This window comes from Miscanthus floridulus, chromosome 9, assembly GCF_019320115.1.
Source record: "Miscanthus floridulus cultivar M001 chromosome 9, ASM1932011v1, whole genome shotgun sequence".
Taxonomy (NCBI): Eukaryota; Viridiplantae; Streptophyta; class Magnoliopsida; order Poales; family Poaceae; genus Miscanthus; species Miscanthus floridulus.
In genome coordinates, this window is record NC_089588.1 from 73,434,781 (window position 1) to 73,459,402 (window position 24,622).

The following is a 24,622-nucleotide window of genomic DNA, read 5'->3' on the forward strand; positions in this document are numbered from 1 at the left end:
TTTGACGCAAAGATTGATCCCACATGTAAGTGTTTGAGGGCATGGATCGCAAACAAATTAATTCGGTGTGAATCTTCCATAACTGACCAAGACGGTTTTATAAACTAGCCAGGACTGTTTTGATAGGGTTTCACCGAAAACAGCTAGGTTTACACGTAAACCAGCAAAACATACCTATTGCATTTACGTAACAAGGAACGATTAGTTTCTGAGCAAATTAGTAAAGAAATTGTCAATGCTCCTGCTAAGGAGGTACTCCAGCAGGGCTTGGACGTCAACGGGTTGTCCTTGGTCAGCCGACAACCCAAGCAATCATCTTGGGTCGTCAAGATTAGATGATGAACATTGTATCCAGATTGGAACATGATAAAAGTAAAATGAGTAAAAATGGGTAATATGTTTATTTTGGTACGATTAGATCACCTTAATCAGCGGTGGCCCTTTATATTTATATAGGGTGGGACGGACTTATCCCATGGGAGTCCAAACACTTACAAATCTAACTCGGACTTGGGCTATTAAACCTGTGAATCTTCCTGAGCCTGAAATTTCATCTCTGCACTCCAAACTAATAAATGTTATATATATGCATTTCGATCGCCTCGGCAAGAGGAATACGATGGTGAAGTCTATTTTTCAATTTAAAGAAGATAACAAACCATTTTGGGGAAACTGGTCATGTCAAATTTCCTAGATTTCCTAGAATCATCTCCATCTAGACAATTTTGGTTGTCAACGGCACAAAAATCAAGTTAAAATTCCCATGTGTTCACCAAAACATGCACTATTTCAGCATACGGGATTGTATTAGTTTCTTTAGAGTTGTCACTAATACACAAAAGATGGATTAAGACACATAGCACGGCCGTGTGAAAGACCAGAACATGCGAAGGACGGCGGGGGGAGGAGGTGAATGGGAGCTTTAAATTTTTAACAATGCTAGCTAAGATCTCATAATCAGGGCAGACCTACGGACCCTAAAAACAAGGCAAGGAAGATGCGGGGATCATATGTCAAAACAAGAGACGTTGAGCACACTTAGCAAACACCGACCTAAGCTGGTTTTGAAATCGAGCAGTGCTACTTTTGCTAACTTTTAACCTTATGAGAACTGAAAGGATCAAGATGCCCAAGAGGAGGGGGATGAATTGGGCTAATTCTAAATTCTTTGCAATAATTAAGTCCTACACTTAGCCCACTTCACCCCTTGTGCCTAGAATGTGATTCTATTGTTTTACCGCACAAAAGTTTTGCACCTTAAGTTCCAATCCTACTCTAGCATGGCAATTCTAGGAATGTAAAGACATGAAATGAATTGCTCGAATGTAAATGCTTAAAGTAAAGAGAGGGAAAGGAACGCGGCGATGTTTTGCCGAGGTATCGGAGAGTCGCCACTCCCCACTAGTCCTCGTTGGAGCACCCACGCAAGGGTGTAGCTCTCCCTTGATCCGCACAAGGATCAAGTGCTTTCTACGGGCTGATTCTTTAACACTCCGTCGCGGTGAATCGCCCACAACCGCTCACAACTTGAGTTGGGTCATCCACAAGCTCTGTCGGATGATCACCAAACTCCCAATCACCACCAAGCCGTCTAGGTGATGGCGACCACCAAGAGTAACAAGCACAAACTCTCACTTGGCCATGACAAGCCTAATGAGAAGGGTGGATGCACACTTGCTACTCTTCTTGCACTAATGAGGACCTTAATATTGGATTCTCAAATCTCAATCACCTCACTAGGCTCTTACTCTCCTTTGCACTCTCAAGGGTGTTTCTCAGCTGAACAAATGGGCAAAAGACCTCCCTTGGACGAGTGGAGTAAGTATTTATACCTCCTCATTCAAAACAAATCGTTGGGAGGCTGAGTCAGTACTTTGCGGGGTAACCGGATGCTCCGGTCAGCGTGACCAGATACCCCGGTCAGTTATCCCCGCCACTGTGTCAGAAAGATCCTTTAACTTCTGACCAGACTCTGACTTGTGTCTGGTTAGCACTGACCAAACGCGTCCGGTCAAGAAAAGCGCTCTCTAGAACCTTACTGATATTGACCGGCCGCTGGCACCCAGAGTCCGGTCACTTCACTGTTCAGCGTCCGATCAGTTACCAGGATCCTTACTAGCGTCCGGTCAGCACTGACATGACGCGCCCGGTCAAGAAATTCCCTCTCTAGAGTTGACCCGATGCTGGCACCAAGCATCTGGTTCACTTTTACTTAGCGTCCGGTCAGTACCAGACGACTTCAATTGATCAAATGAACTGACCGGACTCACCCTCCAGCGTTCAGTCAATCATTTGACCCTCTATTCACTTCCAACTCGAAATCCTATGTGAATAAAGTTTACTCCAATTGATCTTAGGGCTACTCCTGAGCTACCTAGTGCTAGATTTGACAAGTGTGCACCACACCTAACCCACTAGACTCACCTAGGTCAAGCTACTAGTCCATACTCCCTTAATAGTATGACCAAAGAAAAAACAAAATCCTAAACTACTCTAAGTGTCTCTTCAACACCAAACGACACTTAGAACTAGTTCGTCCTTAACCTTGTGGTCAATCCTTTGAAAACCAAAACGATTTCCATCGATAGGGGCATGACAACCATGATTGCCCAATCAATTGCCATTACCATAACCTAACTCAAATTGCCTTTGCAAAACACACGTTAGTCATGGTAATCTTGTGTCGTCATTAATCACCGAAACCCAACAAGGGGTCTAGATGCTTTCAATCTCCCCCTTTTTAGTGATTGATGACAACACAACATCGAGTATGTAGAAGAGATTAGTGAGGTTTTCAACATGCTTGGTTCATATAAGCTTTTGACAATAAGAGCAAGGGGTTAGACATGCTTATATGACCCAAGCCAACATGGTGTACTCAATAGATATGAATTAAGCACGAGTACATAAAGTAAAGCTCATTTTAATCGGAGTAAAATGCAGAAGCAAAGCAAATGAGCATAACCAAGTGACATGACATAAATATATATCAATGTAGAGAGCACACATGTCACATAAGTATCACAATCACATGTATGTAATGCAATGCGTGAAAGTAAACGTGAATGCATAGAGTATCACACATAAGAAATGAATCATAGGCTCCCCTAGATCACATACTCCCCTAGATCTAACATACTCGCTCCCTCTCCCCCTTTGGCGTCAAGCACCAAAATCTAAGGGTCGGATGGTGGAATAGGAGCAGATAAGTTAGGCGCTAAGGTGCGGTGAGAAATCTAAAACAAAGCATCATCATCCTCAGACCCTAAACTCTGAGCGGTCTAACCCTTTGTCGCTGGAAGTGAAGGTGAAGCAGTCTCGGTCTACTCAGTAACTGGTGCGACCTGTGACTCTAGAAGTATCACTGTAGGAAGTGGAGCCACATGTGCCTCTATAGCTATCGTTGTCTGAGGTGGCTTGGATGATGCAACAGATGACAGAATTGTCTTTGTAGTCCTGGTCACTGGTGCAACTATGGTAGGGACAAGGACTCATGACTCTGGAGGTGTAGGCTGCCCTATGAGCTCACTGAAAGTAGCACCGAGACTCCTGGAGACTAGTGTGTCCATCACTAACACTAAAGAACTCTGAGTTGGAGTGAAGCCTATAATAATAGGAGTGAAGTGAGGACCCTAAGCTATCACTGGTGAGGCAAACCACTGTGACACCTGCTCTGTAGGTAAAACAAACTGAGTAGCTGGTGGTCCCTGACTCTAAAGCCCACTAGGTTGTACAGCTGGAGTCACTGAAGTGGTGGCACGCTAGCTGATCTGAGGTGTAGATTACAGAGGAGCAGTGCCGATAGCAGAGAATACGTGCTGCATGAAGCCAAGTAACTGCTGCTGGATCATGAGTTGCTGTTGCTGCTGTATGGCCTACTGCTGCCTCTGAAATTCATCCTGTAGAGCCTGAACCTAAGCAAGTGCAATTGCGGTCTCCTATGCCTAGCATGCCTGGTCCTGCCTCATCCGCTCAAGTATGGCTAGGAGTGCCGGGTCTATCTGCGGTGGCTATGGTGGAGCGGAGCTAGAGCCACTAGACTCTCTATTGTGTGGTCAAGGAGCCATCTATGGAATCGGTTGATAATCATCATCAGAGCTATCACTCGGGTCACTCTCGACCACATCCTTCTGTTGAGCATCAAGCTGCTCCTCCTCTATCGCTGCAATGCCCTTGATGATCTCATCCTACTGGCTGCTATCTCTAGAATGTCTGGGCGATGACTCGGCTGGCGAGGTGTCCTCACACTACTGTGACGTAGCATCTGAGTCATGTTATATGGAGGAAACTCAGTAGTAGCACCTGTGTACTCTGCCATCGTCTCTGGGGACTTCTGTGTAACTGCCTTTCTGATTAGGAACGTGATCTAGTGAGCATAAGGCAGCTAATGGTGACCTATAAAGCCCTCTGCTAGTGTGTCCTCCATCTTTGAGAGTATCACATCCCAGATATCAAAGACTGATTGAGATACCAAGTGATACACTAGCCACAACTAAATGCGAGTCAAACCCTCATGGTAACCCATACTCGGGAGCAGAGTCCTCCTCATAATAGCATCAAGAAACCGAGCTGTAGGAGTAAGGTCACATGGTGTCCTGCTCGACCCCTTGCCAAACGGCTTTGTAAAGCAAGGTCTGGCAATATCTGTAGGTGGCACAAGTTCATCGTGAGGGTGTCTCAGAGGCTCTGTCTGACCATAGCAAACCTCGTGAAGGAGAATGGGTGACTCTGGAATCTTGAGAATCTCTCTGACCCTCAAGCTCTGGAGCATGTAGTCATGGCCTCTGAATGCAAAGTGAATGAACCTGTGCCTCGAGTCAATCCAAAGAGAGGAGTAGAACTCACGGACCCGTGACGGAACAAAGCGTCCAATCCGTCCAAGAAGATCTATCAAGCCTAGCAGATAGGAAATGTGAGGATGGATCTGCTCGCCTACAGCTGCAACTAGAGACTCTATGGAGCAGACTCTCTGAGATCTAAACTCTACTATTAAGATAAGCATTATAGAAATCCTCCTGCAGTACTATATAGGAGTGCTCTGAAGCACGCTCATCCCGCCTCGACGGAAACTAGTCCTCAAACTGCACAAAGTGGAGCTGCTGCACTTGTCTATCTATGGCTACCCTCATATCAAGGTGAACCACTAGAGGCGGACCCTATGGTCTGGGAGGTGGATGAGAGCCCCTCCTTTGTGTCTCAGGCCTCGGTGACACCTGAGTACTTGTACGACCAGAGCGTCGAAGCTGTGGCTATGCTGCCTGCTTTGTTTCCTCAATCTACTTTGCCTGCTGAGTACCCTCTATCTGCTCTGCTGGGTGTCTCTTTTGCTTAGTCTCCCCCTAAGGCTGACTCTCCTCCAAAGAGACACATCGTCCTCCAAGCATGACAGTCCTAGGTGGACTACCAAGACTGGCCTCCATCCTCTTGACAGTGGCCCTCTAAGGGGGTGATAATTGGTCGCCTATGCAAACCCCACTGCTAGCTCCACCTCTCTCTGCACGCTCTGCGGCAGCTGCCATTGTTGCTTCTCTCTCTGTCTCCACATCAGCAAACTTGTGCTTCTTCTTTGTAATCATCTTTTTCGTCTTTCTTTTTTCCTAAGCAGTCAGGTGAGGCAGAGGCCTTGGATCCTCATCTCTAGGACCACCTCCGACATTCTTGCATTGTGCCATTGCTGAATCTGACGAGAATTACTACCACTGACAGGAATCAACAGCCGACTGACACTCATGAGGCTTGGCCTCAATCCGTACTCGCGGGCTTGGCCCCAAGTTCACTAACAACTGCCAAAACAACCACAAGAGCACCGACTCACTGCATGATAGTATAGATTGGATATATAAATAATCACAATATTCATCTAGAGGTGTGAAACCCTAAGAAGCAAGTAGTAGATAAGAAATTGAAGACGATGGCTTGCTACTTGATGAAATTCGACGATCCGACGACCAATCAGCAGAGGAAAGGACCATAGGGCACCACTAGAATCGACAATGTATGGCTAGGGTTAGGGTTCTAGTGCAAAGTGGTGTGGCCGAGGAAACACGGTGGTAGTACAATGCAGGCGCATGAGGCAGTGGATGGCGCTGGTGCATGACGTGAACTGCAGGGGCCACGTCGGCGCGGGTAGGAGGCGTGGGAGCACACAGTGAGGCTGTGCGGGCATGAATGTGGTGGCGCAATAGCTGAGGCACGGGAGCGTGGGCATGGGAGCGCGATGGTGGAGGTCACAGGCGTGGGCGCGAGCTCGGCTATGCGGCGGCGTGAAGCAAGGCGCGGGCACATGGGAGATGGCACGGCGGCGTTACGGCGGGCGACGGCGCGAGCGCGGCTAGGTCAAGGTGGCATGGAGGTTAGGGCATGAGCAGGAGGGGTGCGGTGTATGATGTCAGGGATATATATGGTGGCCCCCGTGTCAGATAAGAAAAGGAAAGAAATCTGGATCCACTTGATTTCCATTGACTGGACGCACCGGTGGCAACGACCGGACGCTGTCATCCGGAGTCCGATCGACAACAGAGAGGTCCAAAACCCCTCAAATAGTGACCGGACATGCTCGATTAACCTTGACTAGATGCAGCCAGAGTCCAGTTGATACTGAGTTTGTCTTCTTTGTTTGACCGGACGCAGGGTCACCTTCACACCGGACGTAGGATGAGCACTGTTTCAGCGTTCGGTCACTCCTGTGCTGCTTCTGTTCACCTCCTGTGAAATGACTGGACACTGGAAGAAGAGTCCAGTGCAGCGTCTGATCATCTTTTTTTAGCGAATCTTCAAAGTTCCTTCGCGTTGCCTGTTCCCAATCAAGTCCCAACTTCAATAAGACCCAAATAAACACCAATTAGGACTGATGTGAGTGACATCTCTCAAACCCTCAATTTTTTTAAAATATTTTGCCTTAGGCTATAATTCTTTTTAAGAAAATATGCAATAAAAGGGGCGAGGAGCAACATGTGGTCACACAATAGGGTTTTATGATCAATGGAAGCTTCAAATGTTCTCCCTATTTGTGGACAACCATAGCGGGTGCTCAAAAGATAACTAAAAAGAAACGACAAGCAACACACATGCATATGCAATGCAATACTTGAAAGTAATTCTAGTTGCTTGTCAAGTTTGATCCAAGGTTAAGCTTCTTCACACGCTTTTCGGTGGTTATCTTAACCATGTTAGACAAGCCCTAAGTGCATTACCAAAAATTAAACATGTATATTACAGTGCAATGCAAGGGACAACACAAGCTCATTTTCTAGTGAAGTTACTAAAATCAAGCACATTGAGCTCATTCCTCAACCGACAAAATGTACCCTCATCTAGCGGTTTAGTGAAGATATCCGCCAATTGATCCTCGGTCCTTACACCTTCTAGTGATGTATCAGTTTTAGCAACATGATCTCTAAGAAAGTGATGGTGGATATCTATGTGCTTGGTGCGAGAGTGTTGAACCAGATTATTAGCAAGCTTTACCGCACTCTCATTGTCACACAAAAGAGGTACCTTTTCTAGAATTACACCATAGTCAAGCAAAGTTTGCTTCATGTAAAGAATTTGTGCACAAGAAGCACCCGTGGCAATGTATTCCGCTTCGGCGGTGGACAAAGCCACACTATTTTACTTCTTGGAGGACCAAGACACTAGTGATCTACCAAGCAAATGGCACCCACCGGATGTGCTTTTTCTATCAATTTTGCAACCGGCATAATCCAAATCAGAATAGCCAACTAGTTGGAATCTAGCTCCTTTGGGATACCAAAGACCAATGCTTGGTGTGTTCTTAAGGTACCTAAGGATTCTTTTAATGGTAACCATGTGAGCCTCCTTAGGACTAGCTTGAAATCTAGCACACATACACACACTAAACATGATGTCGGGCCTAGATGTGGTCAAATATAACAAGCTACTAATCATAGAGAGGTAGAGAGTTTGATCAACCATTTTACCTCCCTCATCTAGGTTGAGATGTCCATTTGATGGCATTGGTGTCTTGATTAGCTTATATTCATCCATTTTGAACCTCTTGAGAAGGTCCTTGGTATACTTCTCTTGAAAGATGAAAATCCCTTCTCTTATTTGCTTAACTTGAAAACCAAGAAAGAATGTAAGCTCTCCAATCATAGACATCTTGAACTCCTTCGACATCAATTCACCAAATTCTTTGCAATAATCTTCATTTGATGAGCCAAATATGATATTATCAACATATACTTGACAAATGAAGATCTCTCCATCAAGCTTCTTGGTGAATAGTGTGGTGTAGACCTTCCCAATGGTGAAGCCCTTCTCAATGAGGAAATCCCGAAGGCGCTCATACCAAACTCTTGGGCTTGCTTGAGCCCATATAGCGCCTTGGACAACCTATAAACATGATTAGGATATCTAGGGTCTTTAAACCTGGGAGGTTGATAAACATAGACTAGTTTATTTATGAAACTATTTAAAAATGCACTTTTAACATCTATTTGATATAATTTCATTTCATGATGCGATACATATGCAAGGAGAATACGAATGGCTTCAAGTCTTGCAACCGATGCAAAGGTCTCTCCTAAATCCAACCCTTCAACTTGAGAGAACCCCTTTGTAACTAGTCTTGCCTTGTTCCTCACAACAATGCCTTGATCATCTTGCTTGTTACGGAACACCCACTTTGTTCCAATGACTCTTGCACCTTGTGGTTGCTCTTCAAGAGTCCAAACTTCATCGCCTCGGCGGTGGACAAAGCCATACTATTTTGCTTCTTGGAGGTCCAAGACACTAGTGATCTACCAAGCAAATGGCACCTTTCAGATGTGTTTTTTCTATCAATTTTGCAACCGGCATAATCCGAATCAGAATAGCCAACTAGTTGGAATCTAGCTCCTTTGGGATATCAAAGACCAATGCTTGGTGTGTGCTTAAGGTACCTAAGGATTCTTTTAATGGCAACCATGTGAGCCTTCTTAGGATTAGGTTGAAATCTAGCACACATACACACACTAACACATGATGTCGGGCCTAGATGTGGTCAAATATAATAAACTACCAATCATAGAATAGTAGAGAGTTTGATCATCCGATTTACATCCCTCATCTAGGTCGAGATGTCTATTAGATGGTATTGGCATCTTAACTGGCTTACATTCATCCATTTTGAACCTCTTGAGAAGGTCCTTGGTATATTTTTCTTGAGAGATGAAAATCCCCTCTCAAGCCAAGAAAGAATCTAAGCTCTCCAATCATAGACATCTCAAACTCCTTTGACATCAATTCACCAAACTCTTTGCAATAGTCTTCATTTGATGAGCCAAATATGATATCATTAACATATACTTGACAAATGAAGATCTCTCCATCAAGCTTCTTGGTGAATAGTGTGGTATCGACCTTCCCAATGGTGAAGCCCTTCTCAATGAGGAAATCCTGAAGGCGCTCATACCAAGCTCTTGGGGCTTGCTTAAGCCCATATAGCGCCTTAGACAACCTATAGACATGATTGGGATATCTAGGTTCTTCAAACCTGGGAGGTTGATAAACATAGACTAGTTTATTTATGAAACCATTTAAAATGCACTTTTAACATCCATTTGATATAATTTCATTTCATGATGTGATGCATATGCAAGAAGGATACGAATGGCTTCAAGTCTTGCAACTGGTGCAAATGTCTCTCCAAAATACAACCCTTCAACTTGAGAGAACCCCTTTGCAACTAGTCTTGTCTTGTTCCTCACAACAATACCTTGATCATCTTGCTTGTTGCGTTGTGGAACACCCACTTTATTCCAATGACTCTTGCACCTTGTGGTCGCTCTTCAAGTGTCCAAACTTCATTGCAGGTGAAGTTGTTCAACTCTTCATGCATTGCATTTATCCAATTTGGATCTTGAAGAGCTTCTTCTACATTCTTAGGTTCAATGCAAGAAACAAATGAGTGATGTTCAATAAATAAAGCAAGTTTTTGAGAGCGAGTCATTACACCCTTTGAAGGACTCCCTATGATGAGATCTTGTGGATGTGCTTGTAGTAGGGGTGAATTTCTTCTATCAACCACTTGAGGGGGAGGTTGTGGAGCATCAACATCTTGAGCTTGTGCCACCATTTGATCATGAGAGACATGAGTATCTTCATTTTCAACTCTCCTATCTTTATCATCATCTTGTGGCACATTTGATGAAGAAAGTGGATCAATCACTTGTACATCATCTTCATCATCTTTGGGCTTGATGTCTCCAACTGGAATGTTCTTCATGGCCTCCCTCAATGGTTCATCACCTACATCATCAAGATTCTTATGTGCTCCTTGGGAGCCGTTAAATTCATCAAATTCCACATCATATATTTCTTCAACCAAGCCGGTGGCATAATTAAATACTCGATATGCTTTGAACTTTGATGAGTAACCAACAAGAAAACCAATATCACAACATCTTTGAAACTTCCCTAGGTGTTGCCACTTCTTGTAGATATAGCATTTACAACCAAACACCCAGAAGAATGATACGTCTGGCTTCTTCCCATTGAGCAACTCATAAGGGGTCTTGCTAAGAAACTTTGAAGAAATAGGTGATTGGATGCATAACATACGGTGTTGATAGCTTCTGCCCATAGAGCTTTGGATGTATTGTACTCATCAAGCATTGTTCTTGCAAGGGTGATAAGTGTCCAGTTCTTTCTCTCTACTATGTCATTTTGTTGAGGAGTATATGTTGCGAAGACCTCATGCTTGATCCCTACTTCATCACAATATGATTCAATGTTTGTGTTGTCAAATTCTTTTCCATTGTCACTTCTTATCTTCTTGAGCTTCACTTCAAATTCATTTTGTGCTCTCTTGGCAAACTTCTTAAAACATGCGGCCACTTTGGTCTTGTCATGAAGAAAGAACACCCATGTGTATCTAGAGTAGTCATCAACTATCACAAGATAATAGAGATTTCCTCCCAAACTCTTGTAAGTTGTTGGTCCAAATAGATCCATGTGAAGAAGCTCTAGCACTCTTGTTGTTGACATGTAAGCTTTTGTTGGATGAGTATTTGCAACTTACTTGCTGGCTTGACAAGCACTACAAAGCTTGTCTTTATCAAATTTCACATCCTTCAAACCTCTCACCAATTCATTCTTCATTAGCTTCTTGAGTGAGGTCATCCCAACATGTGTAAGTCTTCTATGCCATAGCCACCCAAGTGATGTTTTGGTGAATAAACATGTCTTCAAGTTTCCATCTTCGGAGGTGAAATCCACTAGATATAGGTTGTTGTATCTAAAACCCTTGAATATAACTTGATCATCATCTTTCTTTGACACAACCACTTCCTTCTCGGTAAACAAACATTGAAAGCCAAGATCACACAATTGACCAACGGATAGCAAGTTGAAACTCAATGAAGCAACATATAGCACATTTGAAATTGAATGATCATTTGATATTGCAACTTTGCCCAATCCTTGAACTTTGCCCTTTGAATTATCACCAAATGTAATCCTTTCTTGACCATCTACTTCTTCATCTAGTAAGGTGAACATATGAGGATCACCAGTCATATGTTGAGTGCGACCACTATCAATAACCCAATTACTTCCACCGGTCTTGTAGTTCACCTACACACAAGAGATCAAGCTTGTTGTTTAGGGACCCAAACTTAATGAGGACCCTTTACTTTCTAAACTAGTGACTTTGCAACCCAAATTTGCTTAGGCCTATTCTTGTTGGGTGGACCTAAGAACATGACTTTTATTTTTCCACTAGAATCCTTTCTAAGCATGTAGTGATCATTGAAGGCAAAGGGTCTAGCATGCTTGGACAAAGGTTGTGGTGGTGGAGTTTGACACTCATGAGTAAAGTGACCTTCTTATCCACACTCAAAACATCTTTTTGGCTTAGGCTTCAACTTGTATTGTTGTTGATGTTGAGCTTGAGCTTTCTTCTCTTGATTTGCCAGGTACCCAATACCACTTTGGAGATATTGGCCTCTTGTAAACTTGCTCAACCCGGTCTTGAGATGTTCTTTCTCTAACTTAAGCTTCTTGTTTTATTCTCTAAGTTCATCATGATTTTTCTACATCTTGAGTCTCTTGTTCTCTTCTTGAAGCATCTCATTCTCAAGAGCTATATCATAATCATTGTCAAGATTGTCTATCATAATTGTGTTGGTGGTTGATAGCTTTTCAAGATCTTTCTTGAGCTTTTCATTCTCATTCTTGAGCTTGACGTAATCATCATAGTTGTCAGACTCAACCACTTTCTTGCCTTTGCTACTAGAAAATTGCTCAATGCTCTCAACAATCAAGTCATCACATGATGTAGCTATATCAATCTTAACAACATTGTTAGTAGCATCATATGGCTCATTGAATAATAACTCATGAGAAAGAATAAGATTGTCATGATTAATCTTGAGATTGGTGTACTCTTCTTTTAGCAAATTGTAACTAGTGGTGAGCTCATTATGTATCCCCTCAAGTTTATCATGTTTTCTCTAAGCTCCTTTTTAGAGGATTTGAGCTCCTTGAGTTTGGATGACAAAATTTTATTTTCTTCTCTAAGCTCAACACTAGCTTTTTCGGCTATGGCATACTTTGCTAAGGGTGAGTCCCTCTTAAATTCTAGATTTTCATTTTTAGCTCTTGTCTTTCTAATGATTTTAGTGTATTGGTTTAGCAACTTGACAAGATCATCATAAGGCGATTCAAATTCTTCATCACTATCACTACCACTTTCATCATTGCTAGCATTATCATCACCACTACTATCATCATCATTTTGTACCTTTCGTTCACCTTGGCCATAAGGCATAGGTGTGCAGAGGATGACGGCAGCGGTGTCAGTGAAGATAGTGAAGAATCAATCACAAGAGCGGCCACCTTCTCTTTCTCATTCTCATTTTCATCATCGGATGAGCCACTTGATGATTCAATATCCGTGAGCCAATCACCAACAATGTATGCCTTGCCGTTCTTCTTCTTCTTATGAAATTCCTTCTTCTTGCCATCCTTCTTCTTGTATGGCTTGTTCTTCTTTTTCTCATCATATATTTCATCACTTGAGTCATCTTTCTTGCCATTGTACTTCTTCTTGTACTTGTCTTTCTTAGGTTTGGGGCATTGATGAGCTAGATGACCAAGTTCTCCACAATTATAGCAGTCCATTTCAGAGATGGGATTCCTTCTATTACTAGTGAAGAATTTCTTCTTGTTGCCATCAAACTTGACACCATTCTTGTCTAGGTTCTTGAGTATCTTGGTAGTTCTTCTCACCATGGGAGCAAGACTTATATCATCAATCTCATCATCACTTGAGCTATCATGATCAACTCTTGCTTTGCCCCTCTTCTCTTGGCTAGCCTTGAATGCCAAATCTTTCTTCTTCATGGAAGAAGAGCCATCTTGTGGAGTGATGTGCATGTACATCTCATGTGCATTGATCTTCCCCAATATTTGAGTTGGTGTAGTGGTGGAAAGATCACCTTGATGAAGCACTGTCACAATATGCCCATATTTGTCAATAGGGAGGACACTCATGATCTTTCTTACAACATCGAAGGGTTGCATTTGTGTGAGTCCAAGCAAATTGACTTCCTCTACAAGAATATTCAAGCGTGAATACATCTCATTAGCACTTTCTCTAGAAAGCATCTCAAATGAATTAAGCTTTTTCATCACAAGGTGGTAGCGTTCCTCATGCTCACTCTTGGTTCCCTCATGGAGCGCACAAATGTTCGACCATAGTGCATGAGCATCTTTGTTGTTCCGCACACAGTTAAAAACATCCTTCCAAAGGCCTCTAAAGAGGGTGTTTCTGGTCTTTGCATTCCACTTCTTGTAGTTAACCTCGCCGCCTTGAAGGTTGGTGGGATCCTTAGGTTTTGGGAAGTCTTGTGAGGTGGCTCTAAGAACTCCAACATCTAAAGCCTCTAGGTAGACCTCCATACGAATTTTCCAATAAGGAAAAACATCTCCCTCAAAGATAGGAGGAGGTCCATCCCCGTGGGACATCCAATAAGATCATTGCATTCATTACAAAGATTCAAAACAATCATAAGCTTAATGACAATTCAACAAGCAATAAAGATGCACAATTCAATCATTGACTCAACTTGCGATACTATCGTCCTCATTGTACCAAGGATAACAATTTTAAGACTTATCTTCAGATTACTCAAGAAGGTGATGAGGGATAGTTCTAAATGTATATCAAATCAAGGAGTGAAGATGAGAACAAAGACATTAAAATAAGCACCAAGGTAGAGATGAATAGCAAGGGTAGATATATAGTAGAGAGGAGAATATCAAGATTTATAGAACAAGGATTTTATAGCAATTTCAAAACCTTAAGACAACCAATTTCTAACTAGGCTTGCATCCTACAGTCAACATTACTCTAATACCACTTTGTAGCACTCGGTTTTAAGAACAAAACCAGATACACACCATATATGAGCCTAGGAAGTCAAATCTCACATATAGCTACAAATAAGGGTAAAAATCATAAGATAATGTTTATTATATAGCGTATTAGTATAAGGAATACAATCTCAGAGTATAGACAGCGGAAAGATAACTCTGATCTTCAGGTGAAGACTCCACTTCCACAGGGACAACTGACTGGTTGATCACAAGCCTAATTCCTCCAAACTCTAGCAATCTGATACCCATCTAGGATTTTTCCAAAGATTTAAAAAGTAAAGCAAGCGTAAGTATATGTCGTACTCAACAAATATAACATGGGGTTCATGAGGCTCAAAAGGCTGACACTGGTTTAACTGCCGTTAGCTTTTAATGAGTCATCTTTTAGCAATTGGGTGGCAACAAGTTCATCACAAGCCCATAAACACATGATCAGGTAAACATGAATAATGAATAGCATAAACAATAATCATTAATGAGCATATTCATCATCAGTATCATCCGTGTCCATCATCATTAACCATTAGTGATTATCTATTCCGTAAGGGTTCCAAGGCCGCTCGTGACCGTGAGCACGGTTGATATACCAGTTTTACACTCTATAGAGGTTGTACACTTTCACTGTGAGTCATGATTTACCCTTTCGCCCGAGGCGGCCAATCTCTTGACCCACTACCAAGGAAGATCGGTAGGGTTCACTATGAAGCCTTTCAAAGGTTCGTCTAACAAGTTAGGGCCGCTAAGGTTTCCCCATCAGTAAGCATGACCCTCCCTCCAAGGAGTGACTAACAAAATACAAAGAAACCAAAGTGCACCCTCTTGGCAGGCCGAGATCATACAAACCGGAGCCCCTCTTGCACCATAAAGGTAACCTCTCAAGCTAGAAAAGATCCTCATACTAAGCTAAAGCCAGAGCTATATAGCCCTCATAGCTGTACTGTAAGTCCCAGATGATCACTTATAGATAAGTCCTTAGGGAGCAGAATCTAGAGCACCATAAAATAGCCCAATGCTCTAGCCCCCTTATTCCATGTTGCTAAAAAGCATCTTTTAATGTTTATTGCATATTACATTAGTCAAGTTACAAGATCATGGTTGTAGTTGAGCCCTAGCATCATACTACCCAATGCAATAACCCAAAGGTATCAAGGTATAAGGTAACAAAGTACTAGGAAATCCTTAGTGGCAGTCAAGGTAGACACATGCAGTATGAATTAAATGATTAAAGGTGTATAGGACAACAAGAAAGATCCCATGCTATACTTGCCTTAAACTTAGATCCTTCTTCAAGTCCAAAACTTCAAAGATCTGCTTCTTGATTCACCACGTATAACTCACCGACTGGACAACATCATAAAGCACCACACAAGCATCCATGCAATCATACACGAAGCAAACAATAGATCTAAATTAGAACAATACACCAAACATAAAATCAAGATGAAAAATTTGTAAAACGAATCTACGTCTCACTACGAATACACAGCCGCGAGAGGCACGCTAATCGAAGCTACGGTTAAATAGATACGTCTACCGATAGATTTGCTTTATACGTGGAAAAGAAAACTATAGGCTTAATTTATTTTAACTATATAGAAGCTTATATAAATTGAATTAAGTCAAATTTAGATTTGAATTATAAAACTAAAATAAAACGAAGTCATATTTTTTTATAAAATCTAGTTGCATATTTATTAATCAAGATATGATTTAAACCACAAAATTCTAGAAATAGTAATATGATAAACATTGTTACTAACGCATAGATCTCTTCGCTATGAATCTAACGCAACTTGAATGGGTCAAAACGGAGCTAAAATGCAGAAGACATGAAATAAACAAGATTTTCTTTAATAAAATAATAGATTAAATCTAACCTCGAATTTTAAAAGTTGAAAACATATCTAACAGTAGTGTGAACATGTATATTATGAAATTACGAACCTAACGTAAGTTGAACGGATCAAGTCAGAGTTAAAACGGAGAAGTTATGGCTAAAACAAAATCAGTGGCAAATATGTAAATAAGTGAAAATGTATTTTTTGAAGTCAATCGAACAAAATATGCTTTTAAAAGAAAAAAAACAAAAGCTGCGGAATACACAAAGGACCGTGGGTTCTATTTTGAAGAAATCGAGGGGCTCTTTAGCAAGATGGCCACGCGAAGGGGTATGAAGCCATATCGACCGTAGGATCTAGATTGGACGGCCAGGGTTGTGCGGGAGGAGGAAAGTGGCTGGAACAGGCCGCCGGCGAACTTGGCGGCGGCGGCGCCATGGCCAGGCAAAGAGAGCTTCGCCGGAGTTCATGGTTTACATTCCACAAAAACGCAAGGCGAGGACACCAAGAGAGAGGAAAGGAGGACGAACTCACCTAGGGGTGTTTTGGCGGCGCGGAGCAAGAGGAGGAGGCGCTATGCTTGGCTGGGCGACGGCGGACGGTGGCGCTAGGTCGCGGTGCGGCTGTGGCGACTTGGCGAGACAGCTGCAGCGTTGGAACTTGGATTAGGAAGGCACGGGCGTGGGCATCCACTATTAAAGGAACGGAGGGACTTGCGGCACAAGGCAATAGCACGGTGTGGCCTCAGACTCTCAGCGGTGGTGGTGGAGTTCAGGCGGTTCATGGCCGGAGGTGGGATACAGAGCTGACGGGTGGGCTCCACCTATCGGCGTAAGAGAGAGTAAAGGGGATGCACGGCGCGGCAGCTTCGGCTGGGCCGGCCCACGAGCAGAGAGGGGCAGGTGACGCTGGGCCACGGGGAGCAAGAGATGGACCGGCGTGCAGGAGTGGGCCAAAGCCAAGGTAGGGAAAATAGGGATGGGCTGCTGGCCTTGCTGGCTGCGCAGGAAGGGAAGGGCAGGGGAGAGCTAAATGGGCTGGGGCTGAAACAACGACCCATGTGGAGGGAAGTGAGGGAAGGGAGAGGGCAGCCTAGGGCGGGCCGGCTGCTGGGCTGAGCAAGATGAGGGAGTAGGCCTTCAGGCTGAGAAAGGAAGAGAGAGGGAGAGAAATGAAAAATACTTTTTCAAATTTTCTTTTCTATTTTCCTTTTTCATTTTCAAACCAAATTCAATTAGAATTTCAAATATACTTTTCAAGTTAACTAAAAGTGAGAAATTTTAGTAAGTTCTCAAAAATAAATTTTACAACCTTTTTAAATTCTTTTATTTTCATATTTTCTTTTTCCCTCTTTTCTTTTACTTCAAAGCCATTTCTAATTTTTTTCCAAAAGCATTTTGAATGTTTTCAATTTGAATCAAATCCACACAATTCAAAGAAACAAATGCACCGACATGTATGCACAAACATGTTGCTAAACCTTATGATGAATTTTAATTTAATGAAAAAAATTATTTTCCTATATTTTATGAGCACAAAAATTCCAACTTAAATCTTTTTAGCTCTATTTCCAAAAATTCAAATTTTAGGGTCTTACAATAATTAAGCCTTACACTTAGCCCATTTCACCCCTTATGTCTATAATGTGTTTCTATTGTTCTCTCATATAAAAGTTTTGTACCCTAGATTCCAATCCTACTCTATCATGGTAATTCTAGGAATGTAAAGACATTAAATGAATTGTTCAAATGTTAATGCTCAAAGTAAAGAGAAGAAAAGAAACATAACGATGTTTTCCCGAGGTATCAGAGACTCGCCACTCCCCACTAATCCTCGTTGGAGCACCCACGCAAGGGTGTAGCTCCCCCCTTGATCCGCGCAAGGATCAAGTGCTCTCTACGGGCTGATTCTTTGACACTTCGTCATGGTGAATCGTTCACAACCGCTCACAAAGTGACTTGGGTCATCCACAAAGTCTGCTGGATGATCACTAAGATCCCAATCACCACCGAGCCATCTAGGTGATGGCGATCACCAAAAGTAACAAGCACAAACTCTCACTTGACTAAGACAAGCCTAATGAGTAAGGTGGATGCACACTTGCTACTCCCTATGCACTAATGAGGTCCTTAATCTTGGATTATCAAATCTTAATCACCCTACTAGGCTTTTGCTCTCCCTTGCACTTCAAAGGTGTTTCTCAGCTGAACAAATGGGCAAGAAACCTCCCATGAATGAGTGGAGTAAGTATTTATACCCCCTCATTCAAAATATAACATTTGGAGGCTAAGCCATCATACTACGGGCTGACCGGACGCTCCGGTCAGGGTGATCGGACACTCCGATCAGTTGTACCCGCTACTGTGCTAGAGAAAAAGCCTCTTTAGAACCTCTCTAGAGTGGACCGGATGCATACACTCCAGCGTCCGGTTAGCACCCACCGGACATGTCTGGTCAAGAAAAGTCCTCTCTAGAACTTCTCTCGAGTGGACCAGACGCAGGCACCCTAGCATCCGGTGCTCCTCCACTCAACGTCCGGTCAGTATCAGATGACTGTAGTTGATCAAATGAACTGACCGGACTCACCCTCCAGCGTCCAGTCACAACCAGACCAACATCCGGTCAGAACCAGACGACTATAGTTGATCAAATGAACTGACCGGATTCACCCTCCAGTGTCTGGTCACAACTAGACCAGCGTCCAGTCCATCATTTGACCCTCCATTCACTTCCAACTCGAAATCCTATGTGAATAAAGTTGACTCCATTTGATCTTAGGGCTACTCCTAAGCTACCTAGTGCTATGTTTGATAAGTGTGCACCACACCTAACCCACTAGACTCACCTAGGTCAAGCTACTAGTCCATACCCCCTTAATAGTATGGCCAAAGGAAAAACAAAGTCCAAAACTACTCTAAGTGTCTCTCCAACACCAAATAACACTTAGAACTAGTCCATTCTTAACCTTGTCGTCCATCCTTGAAAAACCAAAATGATTTCCATTGACAGGGGCATGACAACCATGATTGCCCAATCAATTTCCATTACCATGACCTAACTCAAATTGCCTCTGCAAAAGACACGTTAGTCATAGTAATCTCGTGTCGTCATTAATCACCGAAACCCAACTAGGGGCCTAGATGCTTTCAGGTAATGAAGAGAATAGAATTAACCAACTGAAGTCTTCCTGCATGTGTCAGGAAGTTTGAGGTGGAAGTGAGTTTCCTTTCTGTTTTGCTCTTAATGGATCCAAAGTGTTCCACCCAGGGCTTTGTGGTTCCAAATGGCAAACCTAGGTTGGTGAACTGCAAGGATTCTAGTTTACAGCCAAAAACTCCAGCTAAGAGTTGAGCCCTTTCCAAGGAGAGGTTTACTGGAACAAGGCTGGATTTCTTGTAATTTTAGATGTTGGACAGTGTCAATAGGCGACACATGTGGAACCAAGGCCATGACATGTGTTTTGGTTGCAGCGTACTGTGGCGGCCACGGCTAGCCCTGTGGTAGCAGTTGGATCGATGTAGGATAACATCGATGATCACGACGCAAGCGATGACAATGTTGTGTCTACTATGTCGGCATGACGGCTTTGTCATTCGGGTAATGTTGGTCAGCATGATAATTGGTGGGTGGTGAGTGGTGCCTGTGGAGTTACTGTGGTCCTACAGTTTAGTTGTAGTGTGGTGTTGTATTGTAGTGTTGTAAAATAAGTGTGTCTACATGATGGCTTTGTCATCTAGGTGATGTCGATGTTGCATGGTAATTGGTGGGTGGTGAGTGGTGCTCGTACAATTTAGTTGTAGAGTGCCCTAGTATGATAGAGTTGTAAAGTTGGGCCGATGTGGTGTGGCACCGGACGTGTTGAGGTCGATCCCTCCAATTGGCTACCATTATATAGTTGTTATTATATTTGTTTTTTATTGCCAACCAGGATATTAGATATTTTTTGTTGCTTGACCCTTTTGGGGGTCTTTATCGCTCTGTTGTGTGCTGTATTTGTAGAGTTTAGGTGTTTCCCTTTTTAATATAATCTGTAGCTCTCCTGGCTCATTTCAAAAAAAAATTAGTGTCTAACACGTAGCCCTATCCGTCTACCCTGCCTACTAGCTCCTACCCATGATGAGTTGGACTCATCCGGGAATCTCACTTTATAAAAGTGAAAATATTGGTAGTTGTTTGGATTTTCCGGTTGAAAATTTTAATAATGGCATTATAAAAATATCTGTACATAATGTCATAGCACATTAAACCCTATGTAGGGCCGTTCCTTTTCGATGTGCAATACAAAGTAAATGGTTATGAAGGAGGCATCCCCCGTTTGCTCTATAGACCTCAAACATGGACTAAGGTAACAATTGTAATTAGTCTCTGTGTTTCAAATATGCTATGTTATTAAATTATTGAAAAATATGTGTCTAAAACTATTTAGTTTTCTATCACTGAAATCCATTGCAGGTGAGCAATATAATATTTGTTGATTCTCCTGTTGGGGCTGGTTTCTCTTATGCCTCTACAGAGGAAGGTTTTAAGTCCAGTGATACCATCGCAATAAAACAGCTGGTCATCTTCCTTAAAAAGGTTTGTTCATTCCTTTTCAAGACATCATACATGTTTTGTAAATAGTTCTTGTTGTAATATTATTCCCTATTAGGCATAAATGTCTGAGATGGAAAAAATACGACAATATGCTTGATTTTTTTTTCTGATCCACTTATTATTGCCAATTTTGGGTTCACACACAACAAAAAAAAGTAAATTTCATAAAAAATATCCACAAAATAAACAAGAATAAATAAAGTAAAACATGCATTGACCAATAAGTACATAATCCTCAATCATGCGGTGTTCATTTAATCCTATTGAAACTTCCAATAGCTTTAGTTTTGGGTTCATTTGGAAAATTACATCTGGAAAACATAAATGAGACATGCAGAAAAATACAAAAATCCTAAGATTTATTTGAGAACGTAGTAGTAGTCAATTGAGAAAACCATTAAGAACAGCCTAAACATGGGAAGCATCATAGATACAATAATTATTTTTGTGGAGTGCTTAGTAATCTTCTAGCAAAGTTAATATGTTAGGTCACTTAGCAACAACATTATGCATACTTATTTGATAATTTGGGATACAAGTTACAACTTAACTGCAACAACGCATCCTGGATTTCTCCAAAGCTTTGCAAGTTCATAATCGAATCCTTAGGTGTAGTCCCCATCTACTGAATCTAGCATTCATTTATGATGATAACGTGGACACCTACAACATAATATTATGATATCAGTAAGCATTTTTTCATGTCAGGCCGGTCGCCTTGAGGTATGACATGTTCAACATACCTTTAAATTAAACCTGTGACTGTGACTGTTTCTACTGGTCATTAAGCTTAAAAGTCATTAAGCTTAAAAGTCAAAAAACTTAGTCCACTTGGATGAAATATTCATTCAAAGTATAGGATTTTGACTTTGATTCCTGCAATTATCAGTTGTTTTCCAAGGTTCAATACAAGACAAATAGGCTAAGAAGTACTATATCCGTTCCTTTTTAGTTGTCGCCTAGTTTTTCGTGCTAGCCTTAAGTTTGACTAGATTTATATAGAATATTAATAATATTTGTATCCCCAAATAAGTATATATTATAAAAATATATTCAATGCTTAATTTAATAATACTTATTACGCACCATAAATATTAGTAATCTCTTGTATATATTTGGTCAAAGTTGACTGCGTTTGGCTCCTCATATGTGAGAACATAATTAAAAATTGACCGAGGGAGTGCTTATTGTTGCTAAGGATGACATTTCTAACTAAAACTACACAATTGCCACAATTGGATATTACGTTAGATTGGTTACCAAATCAAATTTAATGTTCTTAGAGCATCTCCAAAAGTTCCCTTATCTAATCCTCTAGAGTAATTAAGACTTATGTAACAAAATTACCCTCCATAGCCCCCCTATTCAACATCCTATATTTACTGGTACCCTAAATCACCCCCTTTCTCCCTCAAATCTGAGATGTCATGTTGTCCACCCTATATATTAATTGAGATAGGATAAGTGTTGGAGGAGAGAAATATTTATGGAGGACTTTTTGTTAGAATGCATCCTTTATGAGAATTTAGGGGAACTATGTTTAGGAGAACTCTTGGATGCTCTTATATAACATATGTAGCTCTTACTTCTTCTAAAAACAATTGGCATTTGCAGTGGCTGGATCAACACCCTCAGTTTATGTCAAATCAATTATACATCGGTGGTGAATCGTACTGCGGCATCATTATACCTGCTCTCACATTAGAAATTGACAAATTAATTAGTAAGTTTCCTAACACTTCTACATTTCACTATGGGGAAAGGCCATCACAAATGGTTGTAAACTGGTATTACTGCTGTATTTGGAATTATACCGGTAGTAATGAGGAGGGAGTGATAGCCATGTGGTTATAAAACTAGTAGTGCAAGTAGGCATCATAATTTGTTGGAAGAGTCAGGCAATAGTGATGCCTGATAATTACTGCCAATTTTCAACACAGGCTGGTAAGCTTCACTATTGGTTGGTAACAACAACAAGGATTAAGTTATTTACAATTCGACATGGATATTGATTTTTGAGTAAAAGATGCATTCACATGTTTATCGTATGAACAATATTATCACATTCACACATGACAAGCCTCCCACATAGCACATTCACATAAGCACATTGATAACTTTCACATGTATCATTCATGTATAAGTTCATAAATAAATGTGCAAAAGATTATTATTACTTACACATAAAAGTAATCACAAGCTATAATTGCTTCTCGTATGAGATAGAAAGGCGGTTTTAAATCTACAATGTCAACTCAAAGGATTTGAACCTCATTCCATATGAGTGCACTATTTCACTAGTAGAGAAATGACTTTCGCTTCTCACCTATAGTCTCGGTTGTGTTGAGGTTCAGGACTAATGTGAGCATTAGTCCCGGGTCTAAATTTTATAGGCACCGAAGGCCCTTTTACCCCGGTTGGTGACACTAACTGAGACTAAAAGCCACCCTTTAGTCTCGGTTGGTGTTACCAACCTGGACTAAAGGTCCTCCAAATCTTGTAGATTTCAACGCATCATCGTGGATTGCGAAATTATTGGTAGGTAAGCTAAAATGAATGTGGACCTGATACACACCGTTGGTAACAATTCTCGGCGTTGGGTCTATCATCATTGTGTATTACAATGGCTAGGGGATGAGCTAAGATTGCTTGTAAACAACTAGCAATGTGCATGAAGCTATAGAGGATGCCCTATATGGAAACAGTAGTAGGAACATAGAGTAACAAATTATATTATTTAAAATACACAAAATGCAACAAAAAACTGAATTAACATAGTGAAATAATATGAGGAATCTTCACCACATATTTCATTTGCTTCAAGCACTTTTATTTTAACTATATTTATAATATCAAAAAATGAGCCTAGTCTTAACTTCTGACTCTTGTAGTGCTTTCCGCACAGTATTACATGCAAGGACATGTAGAGAATATCCTTCTCACCACCTTCTTCATGAAACAAATGAGAAACATATTTGATCTATTTTGTTGTCATCTACATATTGAGTTCCTTCCACAGGTAATGATGCTCTAATCATAGAATTTTCTTATTTGAACAATGCGAGAGTGAAATCATCTACATCAACACTATATAATCATAGGTTAACAATACACACAAGCATCATTCCTTATCTTGTACCTTAAACCATGGTTAAGCACAAAGTAGTAGGGACTAAGTAATGCCTTTGATCATGGTAATTGTAGAGCCATAGAGAAGCCAAAGAGGCACTACAACACATTTTGCCTTTTAGATAAAAAACTGTCATAGACATGAGGTGTTTTTTGTCGATATACCTTTTATGACTCTTTGGTAATGAAAACCATATATCTTCCCAAAAGTGTACACCTTCGATGACAAACAAAGTGAGCCATTGGTTCAGTGATGAACACATTTTCATTATGAAACTATGACACTTGAAAAGATTGGGTCTTCAGAGGCCTTGGCTCACAAATTGTCTTGCAGTAGACAAACTTTTTGCAATGACGATCCCTACGTGCGTCACGTGGCACTAGGTGTATTTCTGTGCAGGTGTGTAGCGAGATGGGTGCCACAAGGAGTGCCATTACATAAGCCAAACTATGCCCTTGCTTGAGTTATCAAGAATGCATGAGCAACATCGTTGTCATGTGTGGCTCTATGGAGAACATTCATGCTCTTGACATCATGTGCAACAAGGGATAACATGGACACCACCATATGTGTTATTGTCCCTATGGAGTACATTCAATCGTGTCATGCGTGTTTGGCTTGGAAGGGCAGTGATGCTGCTCAAGGGAGGTACGGATGAATGGAGGGGGGAGAGGTGTGT

General features: G+C 41.5%; 1 protein-coding gene across 4 annotated transcripts in view; it reads left to right on the top strand.

The window, feature by feature from the left end:
* Positions 1-24,622, top strand: part of LOC136483796 (serine carboxypeptidase-like 3) — a 37,322-nt gene that overhangs the window by 3,226 nt on the left and 9,474 nt on the right. For 3 of the 4 annotated variants that reach the window (XM_066480959.1, XM_066480961.1, XM_066480960.1), the window contains exons 3-5: positions 20,477-20,565; positions 20,673-20,795; positions 22,428-22,536. The exons of the other annotated variant lie outside the window; for it this stretch is intronic. In XM_066480959.1, coding sequence (XP_066337056.1) covers positions 20,477-20,565; positions 20,673-20,795; positions 22,428-22,536 — 321 coding nt within the window. The remainder of the gene's footprint in view (positions 1-20,476; positions 20,566-20,672; positions 20,796-22,427; positions 22,537-24,622) is intronic. 4 annotated transcript variants of the gene reach the window in all.